At 44.2% G+C, this 11,545-nt stretch overlaps 1 protein-coding gene across 2 annotated transcripts; it reads left to right on the top strand.

Annotated features, from left to right (window-relative positions):
* The first annotated feature begins 273 nt into the window (after positions 1–273).
* Positions 274–4,921, top strand: LOC105828155 (protein kintoun). Of its 2 annotated transcripts, none has more exons than XM_036294143.1 (4): positions 274–1,214; positions 1,472–2,680; positions 2,761–3,212; positions 3,363–4,921. In XM_036294143.1, the coding sequence occupies exons 1-4, from the start codon at positions 687–689 to the stop codon at positions 3,754–3,756; spliced, it is 2,583 nt and encodes an 860-aa protein (XP_036150036.1). In that variant the 5' UTR covers positions 274–686; the 3' UTR covers positions 3,757–4,921. The 2 variants fall into 2 exon arrangements, with proteins under 2 accessions (XP_036150036.1, XP_012521826.2); XM_012666372.3 differs by having other exon boundaries at positions 277–1,214; positions 1,472–2,683.
* The last annotated feature ends 6,624 nt before the right edge of the window (positions 4,922–11,545 follow it).

The following is an 11,545-nucleotide window of genomic DNA, read 5'->3' as shown; positions in this document are numbered from 1 at the left end:
TATCAAAAAACAATTATGAACAGAGTTTCGAAATTATTAATTAAAATATATTAAAATTTATCATTTTTGTTTACTATATTGCCATTTTGAATTTTGGAAATCTGATAGTAGATTCATAATCAGCGATTCCAAAAACCCTTGTAAACAAAGTTTCACAGATTTTTATTATAAAAGAATCTCAATCCCTCCTTTATAATCCCTCCACTCTCCTGATTAAATCCGCTCTGTCAGCGGCATCTGACAACAGATTGCACACAGAATTCGAGAATCTGAAGTCCGAATTTTCTGATAATTTAAGTGGAAAATTGTACTGTTTTGTTTCAAAGCCATTTAAATTATTACAAGACGACAGATTTGGGTTGATACTCCTACAGTCAACGTGTCAAATCTGTCAAGCGTGTTCGGTAACGGATTCTGATGCTGCGTATAGTTCCGCTGTTCTAGATTCTCGTCAAATTCGTAGCGGACGTGCCGTTCGTGCAAAATCCATTTTCGACAAATTCGCCCGTGCGGGAGACGAAGTAGTCTTTCCACGCGTTTGAAATCGACCTCTCGCGCGAGCCGGCGCCGAGAGACCGGCCGGGTCAAGACGGTGGCGCCGCGGTCCACGTGTGTATTGTCTACTCTCTGCGGATCCCTCTACCGAGTCTACACCGACGGGTCTATTTGTAAACACGCGACGTAAGATGGACGTGTATGAGCACCGCTCTGGGAAAAACTGGGAGGATTTCGATGTGTCGCGCGAGGAACTGCAGAATCTAACCGAGTGCCTGAAGCAAGAGGACTTTCGCAAGCTGCTGATCGGGTACGCGGAGGAAGTGAACGACCCGGACAACAGGAGGATCTATGAAAGGGAGATCACCCAGCTCGAGAAGGAGCGGGGCGTAGACGTGACGTTCGTTAACCCCGAGCCCGGTTACGTCATTAAGACTAGCGTTAACGGCGAGAAAAAGTGTTTCCTGAACATCAGCAAGAACGACATCGTCGCCCGCCCGACCAGCCAGCCCAGCTATGAGCAGGGTCACCGCGGCCTGCAGTGGTCCATCCCGTACACGCTGATACCGCCCCGCGATGACCTTGACAAGAGGAACGTGCGGTGCGTGGTGTTCGACGTGGTCTTCCACCCGGACACCATCTACCTGGCGTCCAAGAACACGCGCTTCCGCGAGATCGTCAACAACACGGCGATGGACGGCGTGGAGAGTAACTTCAAGGTTCGTGTATCCAAGCTTGCGCTACGATTTTATCTTTTCTTCCTGATAAACCTGTTCTATTTTCACGTTTCAAGATTAAACTTCTTGTTCTTTTTTTTTCTTTTCACACGGGAGAGAAAGAAAGAAAAAAATAAATCGTACAAAAATGTTTCTGTGATGTGTGGAAAAAGAACAATGTTATCTTTGTTGTAATTGTATCTTTATTCAATATCTGTTTTTAATATGCGCTTCTAATTTTTTTGTCTGCATCTCACTAGGTGAAGTTGGACAGGAAGAATCTAAAGTTTCCCAAGATTAGCTTTAAGGGGATAACACATCCTACAGTGATCAGGAAACCTTCGCAGACTCCACCACAAGAACCACTGGACATAGAGCCAGAGATTTATCAGAAGATAATGGCAAGCTACGATGAGAGTCGCGAGAAGCAGTTGAAGCAGAGGGAGGAGAAGCCACAACGTGCCCAACCGACTACTACCTACTACAAGGACAAACAGCAGAAGCTCGAGAACGAGACATATGTCACTCCAAAATTCTCTGTGAAACATCAGTCTGATGTGGAGCTGGAGGATTTCCGTTTGGACCGAGATGCAAAGATGTTCGCTGCAATTCCCAAGAGATTGGTGGTCACTATAGATCTGCCCCTGTTAAAAAGCGCCAGCGATGCGACGCTTGACATACATGAACGATCCCTTACTCTGAAGAGCGAGAAACCTGCGAAATATCTGCTGGATCTCCCGTTACCATATCCTGTCAACGGAGACAACGGGAACGCTAAATTTGACCCGAAGTACAAAAAATTAATTGTAACTCTACCAGTGATTCAATCATCGATACCACTAAGTGGTAAAGATAGGGTAGACAACATGAGGGTTGATAATGATCAGAACAATGCTGTACCAGTAGCATCCGAGGATGACAAGAAGGATTTATCTAAGAAGAAAGTACAGTTAGTGGAAGAGATTAGTGAAAGCGCGTGCAAAAATGTAGAAGTCAATAAAACAAGTGAGGAAAAGGCAGACAAGTGCGAGGATACTGCCTTACGGACTAGTAGCACGACGGAAACCGTCGACGACACATTTATGAATCCTAATGTTAAGTACAATCTTCCCGCTTATACTTGTAATATTTACAATAATCAGTTAGCCATTGTTATAAATGTGAAAAACGTGAACCCAGACGCGATACGCCACAAAATTTTAGACAATAACATAGGTATACATATCTTGTTGACATCCATGGGCACTGGATTCTTTCCGCAATATTATTCATTGTGTTTTAAGATAGAAAACGGTTGTATTGAGCCGGAAAATCTTACGATCGAACCATGGGACAATAATGTTGTATTTAGTGTCACAGTGAAGGATATTGAGAATGTAGCACGATATTTCGTTGGAGTAGACACGGAATTCATGGAAGGAAAGGATCTACCCACAGCAGTGTCATTTACAAACAAATTTAAAGAATTGGTGGTAAAACATTAAATGTATTGCGTATTAAAAAAAAATTAAGAATTATACTGTCTATAATGAGTAAAATATTTTTACAGTTCTCTCCGAAAGATGAACTGCAGGTGGAAAGGCACATATCTGTGCAGCCGCAGGATGATGGCATTGTCATAAATATTCATCAAAATCAGCAGGATTCTGATGACGAAGAGGAACACGAGGAAAACGTGAGGGTCGTGAAGCGACGACAAGAGAAGAAGCACGCCGTCGAAAAAGTCAGATCGGTTTCAGAAAGCAGCGGAGATGAATTGGCAAGCAATAGCAGCAACAGCAGTGTGAGACACTCGAAAGGAATTTTAAAGTCACGTCGCGCTCGAGATTTCTCGCGGTCCATGTCCGAGTCGAGTGCCGATGAAAATAGCCTATCTGCATCGTGCACGGATTATCAGTGCGATCATTACGATTCCGTGCACGACGTCAATTCCGAATCGGAATGTTCCAGTTTGAAAAAGACTGTACGATTTAATGACGTGGTTTCACGGCAATTATTTAGGTATTGTAACAAAGAACATAGTCTACAATTATCTTTTTAAGAGAGGAAAAAATATAGTTTGTCTTATAAGTTTTTCAACTACATCGCTCTTACAAGATCTGATATCATTTACTGATAATCATTTATCATTTTCTTTCTTCTTTTTTTTAGAACCAATTCGAGTATTCTTGGACAGCGAAAGAAGAATCAACGTAAACTACGCAATAAGAAACGCGCGCACGATCGCCGACTAAGCGAAAGTGAGAATTCTGAAACTGAAGAGCGTGACAAGTATAAAATGGATTATAAGCGTTCTTCGAGTGAGGATACTTCTGAGAACGTGAAACCTATACTTGCCAGAGATAAGCATTTGCAGCAACAAAAAACCGCCAATATTGAGATCGCGAAATCGAACACCAATAATAAACATTCTTTGCATAAGCGTAAATCCAGCTTTGAGGAAAATTCCACCGAAGATGTTCAAGCCGATGTCTCGATTAAAGCGACGAAAGATGAAGTTCAGTTGGAATTTAAGAACGATCTGATATTCGATCTCGATATGTAGACGTGAAACTATATACGAGGTAATTATATGCATAATGTGATAGGCATGATCGAGAACGTTGCTACGATTTTTTTAGTAACTTAGTAACTAGTAACTCAATACTGAAACAGTAAATTTATATACGTATAACGTTACAAACTAATTATTTTAAAGTATCAAAGATACTATCTAGATGGGAATAATTTTCTAGTGCGTTATTAGTATAAAGGTAGTAACCAGGCAAGCATTATGGCAAATCAAAATCATGAATTTATTTAAATAACTGACTTAATACAAGCAAAGCTTAAAATATTACATCCTAACATCTCTTGCAAAATAAAAAGAAAAAAAAAAGCTTTGCTTAATGTAAAAAGTATGACAACTCGGAAAATAATCGTGTTAAAATGCAAAGATAAAGGTAATACTATATGAAATATTTTTAATCGAAATCTTTTAGAGGAAACTGATTACGTCGCCGTTGGTTGAATTTCCTAAATCTTTTAAAGAAATATACATGTTCCTTTTGCATGCGTGTTGAATATTACTGCCGCATAATGTATGTGATTTTTTACTCACAAGATAACGCTTTATTAAATCAAGAATGATCAAATGATAAATCACAAATACTTTGATAGAAGTGCATACAATTTTAAAGAACAGTGAATTTATGCAAAAATACATTTTTAGATCTTGTAATATACACGATACTTACGTCAAGAGTTTGCACATGTATACAAATGCAACGAGCGCTTGCCAAAAAATCGTGATATATATGATCATAACATAAATGAATATGGTTTTGTTTTGAAAATTGTTAATTACGTGGCACAGGGTCTAAAGTTTTCGATGTCAAAAATTATCTAAGTCATGTTCTCTTGTAAAAACACCAAAAGTTGTCTATTTAAAATTTTTTGCGTTGGATAAGAGACAAAATTAAGATATATTTATCGATTTAATGTATTATATATATTTTGTAATTAAATGTACATAAGTTGTTTTAATCTGGATCGATGGAAAAAAATGTTTACATATCTGCGCTCTTAGCACGTTTCATTCCTATGTTATATACCATATTTTTACTGATAATAAGCAGTCCACATAAACTGATATATTCACGCAACACTACACTCCTGTAATGGTATAACACAAGAATGAAATAAATGGCATACAAAATGTTTATAAATGAGATATATTTCGCGGTTTATTAAGCTAGAATAGTAATTGATTGCAATATTTAAGGAGTGCTCAAGAATAAGATTATTCTGACGTTTGAAAATTTTTATTTCACTTATATTTTTTAATTGCGACGGTATATAATATATCAGCGAACTAATTCTGCATAAATAACATCGTACTTTTAAAATAGAAACCGTTCAAGTTTTGGCTATTGTAACTATTAATAGCGGTGTACGAAGCGGATCAGGTTTTTATAATCTAGCCGATCCCGTGAACGTGCGGAACCACGTTGATTCGTGTGTGTATGTGTCGGGTCAGGGTATTGGGTCGTGCAATGCCGTGACACGACACGACACAACGTGAAAAGCAGGAGCCGTAGGGCAACAAAACGGTGCGAAACGTGATGATCGGAAAGTAGGACACGGCCCACGGCGGAAACAACCGGGCCGCCGCACGGATGAGAGTTCGCCCCCCCGGAGTACGGAGACCATCGATCCCGCTACTTGTGCGGGGGTTGTAGGGTCGTTAAACTCCCTCCCCTGCGGTCTACCTGCCTGCACGTATCTTTCGCCGCATCGCGCACACTTCCTCGTATTATTCCTATTGATGTACCATTAGGAAAGGGGAACCCGACACGGCGATCCACGCGAACGCGACGCTCCAATTTCGCGCGATCGCGACTCCGTCGATTTATTGTCGTCGCGACGGCGGTGATCCGTTTCAATTGGGGTGGGGGAGAGGGTTGCTCGTTACTCGTTGCGGAAAGTGGCGCGGCGGGATCTTGAGGAACGGACAGCGTTACGTGATATTTAATAAGGCTTTAACGAGGTGTATTTTAATCCGATTTTTAATTACAAAAGGTTCTAAATTCTCATCTTTTCATTACTTATATACTTTCGAGTGATCGAAACGAGATTCGACGAAACTCTCGATCGATGACAAATCGATTGTCTCCCTCCGCGAGTATAGACTCCAGTATGCTTTGCGAGCCCTTGTAACGCCACGAAAATTCGTTCGGGGATTTCTTTCGTCGGGATAATGATGTTTATGTAGCCATCCATCTCGGGAGGCGACGGTCTCCCGGTGACCGTGCAGCCGGAGGGATGTTTGCTCGACGTATCCTCGAATAGGATAACGAGGAATCAGCGAGGTCCAATTTCCGAATGCTTATCAGAACAACATGTGATTGAAGTCAACACGGGATTAAGGGTGGTAGGCCTGACTGGCATCAGGTCGATAAGCCGTCCACCCCTTGAAGGTACAGAAAGTCGGTGGCCTGTACCGGCGGCGGTGGCGGCGGCGGCGGCGACGGTGGCGAGGGTGCACGAGAAATACGAGTCGAGGGAGCGCGGAAGGGGCGGCGGGGAGGAAGAAAAGTGCACGTACCCCGCGCGTGCCGGCGCGGTTACGGCCGGCACGACATCGGCAATGCGGCAGCCGGCCGCGGCGTTTAATGTCGCGCTCTAACGTCGGGCCACCAGTCGTTGCACCTGGCACCATTCGCCGCTTGGCGAACGCAGGTGGAACGGGGGCAGGGGGCGGGGTGGCGATATTAAGGACGCGGCCGCTCGTCGGCCCGCGTAACACAGTTTCGAGATTGGGCACACGCGCTCGGCGCGGCGGCGAGATATCGATGGCCCGCGCTAACTGGTAGATAAAGACCGATGGTGAACGATCGTTACGCTTTATCTCTCGAGCCGTGCTAAAGCTTCGACCTCGGAGGGAGGGGAGAGGAGAGCCACGATAGCGAGGTGCGATAAGGTGGAGCCGGAAGCAACGTCTCTTTTCGAACGGACGGAGGTGAACCCGATTCCTCTTGGCGCTACATATCCGTTTTTACCCTCGTATGTAGGATCGACCTCGATCGAACTCTGCTCGTTAACTTGATTCGACTGGAATTGCGGGAAGGGGGAGGGGGGGGAAGGGGGAGCGACGTAAAATTTCTAATTGCATAATTCGTTGTCCCTAATCTAATCTTTCCTCCCTATTTTCCACAGGTATTACCCAACAAATTAATCTGATTAAGTTATAATTGGAGTTTGATCGAAGTCGTCGGTGTGTCCTCCGCTCGCGTCGATCGCTCGGAACGCTCGCTGATTGTGCGCGCACACACACAAAGTCATAACTCGTGAATTTATATATGCACACTTGGGCGAAGCGACGTGTGTGCCTCCCACGCTAAGCCCCGATAAGCGGGGCTGGTCTCGCAGAATGGAGACCGCTTTAGTTCGGCCACAATTAGCGACTAATCTCTCCTAACTCGTCGACCGGACCCGACCGACGACGTAATACGCGTCGCAAAAGCCGTTTCAGCATTTCTCGCTCAATTTGTTCGAATCCGTTAATCCGTTCCGCGGAGCACGTTAATTTCGATGGCATGCAAATATTGTACATAGTCCGGAGGAATCCGGATTCACCACTCGACAATCGTGATTACGCGATGTGTCGCGTGCGCCGAGGACAGGAGAGATTCCCGCTTTTCCGTATATGTAAGAGCGAGCGCAATTCCGATATTCACGCGATTCACGTAAACAAATATATACGATTATTTCGAAACGTAGCTCTATTTCCCCGAGATTTTACGCGCCCCTTCATATTGCGTCTTCCCTCACACCTTTCTCCGTTTTTTTCCCTGAATAATGTATGAGGCCCCGGCGTATCTGTTCGTATTACCGCCTTGGCAGCTTGAAATTTACGACGTACATGCCCTACCGCGCGCGGGTCTTACGTTTGAAAGAGTTCCGCTCCACGGAAACGTCATAGTTTTTGCACCTTAACAATATTTACCACAAGCGACAAATGTTATCTTCTTTCTATTTATAAATATTTCATTCGCGACGATTACAAAATAGCAAGGTAAATTGCGTTGCGTTTACCACACCGCGGGGGGAAAAAAAAAGCGGTTCGGTCGAGGCGCCGGAAAATCCAGCTGGATACAGAGCTAAAAATAATTTTTTGCTGCACCATAATTATGAGGTATAATTACGAAGGCCGCTCAGGCATGATAAGCGGCGCTGCAAAAAAATTTCGACATACTATACAGCAACCAGCCTCCGCATAATTGTTCCGTTGACCTAAGAAGAGAAATTATTTTTAAACCTTTCATTATTCCAGCGCTAGATTTTTAGACACACTTAAGCAGAACCGTATTCTTTCCGTATTCCGTATAATGAGTAGATAAAAATCGTTGGCCCTTGAATGTAATAAAGCGATAAAATCGCGCGGTGCAGAGCGTAAGGTACACAAAAGATTTATTGTTGCGATAGAAGAGAGAGCGCGAGCGGTAGGGTAGGGGGAGGGGGGGAGGAAGGGGGAGGATAGCATAAAAATACACAGGGAGAACAATTCTGCGAGCAGAAATCGTAAAGAGATGAAACTCGTTAACGTCGCTCGTGCCGATGACTTTTTTTTTTTATCCGTTCGGCTATTAAATAGAGCAGCGAGCACGCGCCCACGTCCCTCGTTTTTCATTTTTCTCCTCCCCCTGGCGTTTTTCTCGTTCCCGCCTGCCTTTCTCTCGTTCTCGCCTTCGTATCTGTCCGCGGAGACAGTTCGAAGTACTGGAGTATCGATTTATATGGACCCCGTGTGCCTCGTACGGTACAGCTAGAGCGCCGCGTCCGGATAACCCACTAACACTGACAATCCTCTCTCCTCCGCCCCCCCCTCCCACCCTATTGTTTGGACAATTTTTTTTATCAGCCTCTTTATCTAGCCAGCGCGGAATGTTACGTGTACGTTCGAAAGTTATTATCTCCCGTGCTGTGTTTGAGAGCGGAGTACTCCCATTTAGTCGATCGCGAGAGAGGGACACGTATACGGGAGATACAACGCTGGAGATGGAGCTGTCGCGACGAGCAAATATTTTCTGGCTCGCGAAACTCGCGGGGGGATGGAGCAGGATGACGAACACCGCGCGCGCATAATCGGGGATGCATGCGACCACGCGAAACTGTACTCGCTCGTAAGACTCCGGGAGCGTGTCGAATCGATATATCTCGTTGTGCGGGAGCGTTTAATTTCGCGAGTGAGTCGCCTACATCGGAAGGCGTCCCGTCGGAATGACAGGGGTGAGAAAGGGTGAGAGAGAGAGCGCCAAGTAGGTGGAATCACCACGCCGCATCATCCAGGCGTTTTGCCTTATCGCTTCCCGGCGTTAATCCCTCGGCAAAGAGCGCGGAGGAGGCTCAGGCGCGCGGACTTAACGCCGGCGTATAGCTGCATGCATATCCGCGCCGGTATCAGCTCGTCGCGGGCTCTCGGTTGCCGAGCGCGCTTCGGAAACGCAGCGCTTTTAAAATTAGGTCGCAGCTTTGTATAATCGCGAAGTAGTAGTCGAAGGTGGGTATATTCTTAGAACCCCGCGGGTTGTGCGGCCGAGCGTGGCGATCTCTCTTCGAAATTCTCTCTCTCTCTCTCTCTCTCTCTCTCTCTCTCTCTCTCTCTCTCTCTCTCTCTCTCTCTCTCTCTCCCTCCTTCTCCCTCTACTTGTCTCTCTCAATTCGACGTATTATACGATGTGACGACACACATCGGCGATGCATCAATCCTAAGAGGCTACGGACCTGACGGATAAACATCCTTTTCGGAGGAGGGAGGGGAGGCATAACGACACCCGCCATCGCTCTTGATTAACCCCGGACGTCCCGATCCTGTTGCCGGCAACCGCACGGGATGCCGCATGGGAGAAACCGTAAAACGGATTATGTATATCGAGTCTTATTCCCGGCGGGAGCGACTTTGGCGTGTGATTTACGGAAAGGCTTCGCGTAAGCTCCCGACGTAACGAGACGTACGTACGTAATGAGACGCGCCTCTCGTCAGCGGCTTCCCGCGACGCGGCAGCCAATTCCGAAGTTATATATTATCAGTCTCTCCGTCTCTTTCTCTCTCTCTCTCTCTCTCTCACTTTCGTGACAAGTTCTACTTATATTAGGATTTAAAATAACCTGGGTGGTGCGCTGGTGGTTAAAATCCGCGAGCCCGCGCTTCCCCTCCCGTCAACTTTTTTCACGACGGAGATCTATATCGGGAACGTGCCTGCAGATTACTGCGGCGGCAGCCTGTTCCTCATGAAGGACTAGCACGCGAATACCAGTCATCGACCCTCCTCGCGGCACGGCCGCCGTTATACAATACTATCAAACTGACCTGCAGCAACGTTTTATTCGATACCTAGAGCCCGATGCGGCGTAGGGCGCGCGCCGTGCACGAAACCGTTTTTCCGTCCGTGAAAAAAAAAAAAGAGCCGGTCGATCTTTACTGCTGCGGAATATTCTTCTTTTTTTTTCTTTCACGACTTTAAATTCGTTCTCTTTGTATATGCATGTGCACGCTACGCGTCTATGTGCGCGGCGAGTTGAAATCCAGGCGCGTTCCGAGGAGCGTTAAAAGGATCGGGGAAAACCCGGATTTTCCCGGAAAAGCGACGTTTCGCGCAACCTTGAAGAGATAAGGCAAGCTCGCGCGGGGAGAGAGTCGTTCACGTCACAAAGCGTCGTAAAGCGCCAAGCGGAATCAAAGCGAACGAAAATATATTTCGACACAGGACGCATTCTTCGTGGAATGGAAATGTTTGGCCGGATAGGCGCCGCCCCGACGTGAACGAAATAACGCCCGCGGATATACAGCCACCTTGCGTTGTTGAGAGAAGAAAGCTCGCTCTCCCTCTCCCCGCCCCCGCCGCCCCCCGCGACGATCCGTCAGTGTCGATGGGGATTTTGTTTTAACTTGGCGCGATAAGCCCCACCGTCGATCTTCGGTCCGATATTCCGAATTTCCTCGCCGAAAAAATAATATTTGCCATCCATTTCCGTTACAATCATATGCAAACTGAACGATGCTCCCTATCTACTTTTTTTTTTTGTATAATAATTTAAATAACAAGTTGACAAAAAATTAACCCGGTAAAAATTTTTTTACACAAATATATATTATATACGAAATATGTTCCATATATATTTATATTAATTGCTTTTAAGTTTATATTAATTGCTTTAAAAAAATTTTGTTTATACAAAAAATAATAATCGTACTGAAGAGACAAAAACTAATTAAAAAGATAATTTTTGCGTAGTTTTATTTACAAAAAGTTAAACATGAAAAATGAGAAAAAATCGCTCATGTATAATTATATGTTTTCCTTAAATCACAAATACATATTATTACAACAAAGGCAATTTTTTTTATTTTTTCATATTTAACGTTTTGTAAAAGAAACAATGCAAGAATTATCTTTTTAATTATTTTCTGTCTTTTCAATTTGATCACTATTTTTTATACCAAACAAACAAATTTTACAAATAAAGGAATTAGTATAAATATATTTGAAGATATTTTGTACATATAAATTTTATATCTAATTTTATATGAAACATTTTTCACCGGAAAGTGAGAGTCGATTTATTGATAATTTTTTTTTTTTTTAAGGATAGATTTTTGTTATTTTCCCTTTTATTCGGAAATGTCGAGAATTTTTAGATCAATATTACTCAAGTGATAAGAGGATAGTCCTGCGGAGAGATTATGAAAAATCTACCCTGTATTACACGATAAAATTGCGCGTAACGTACGATCCGCGCAGGCCGTCGACCTTCTATCGACCGACAGACGCGAGCTACACGTCCAGAGAATT

The sequence above is a fragment of the Monomorium pharaonis genome, chromosome 11, assembly GCF_013373865.1.
Source record: "Monomorium pharaonis isolate MP-MQ-018 chromosome 11, ASM1337386v2, whole genome shotgun sequence".
Taxonomy (NCBI): domain Eukaryota; kingdom Metazoa; phylum Arthropoda; class Insecta; order Hymenoptera; family Formicidae; genus Monomorium; species Monomorium pharaonis.
This window is presented reverse-complemented; position numbering and strand designations above follow the sequence as displayed.

Bases quoted from the DNA above. Each gene is read 5' to 3' on its own strand.
- LOC105828155 (XM_012666372.3), top strand. From the start codon at position 687: ATGGACGTGTATGAGCACCGCTCTGGGAAAAACTGGGAGGATTTCGAT. The intron at 1,215-1,471 runs GTTCGTGTATCC...GCATCTCACTAG, and splicing joins GCGTGGAGAGTAACTTCAAG to GTGAAGTTGGACAGGAAGAA. The intron at 3,213-3,362 runs GTATTGTAACAA...TCTTTTTTTTAG, and splicing joins GTTTCACGGCAATTATTTAG to AACCAATTCGAGTATTCTTG.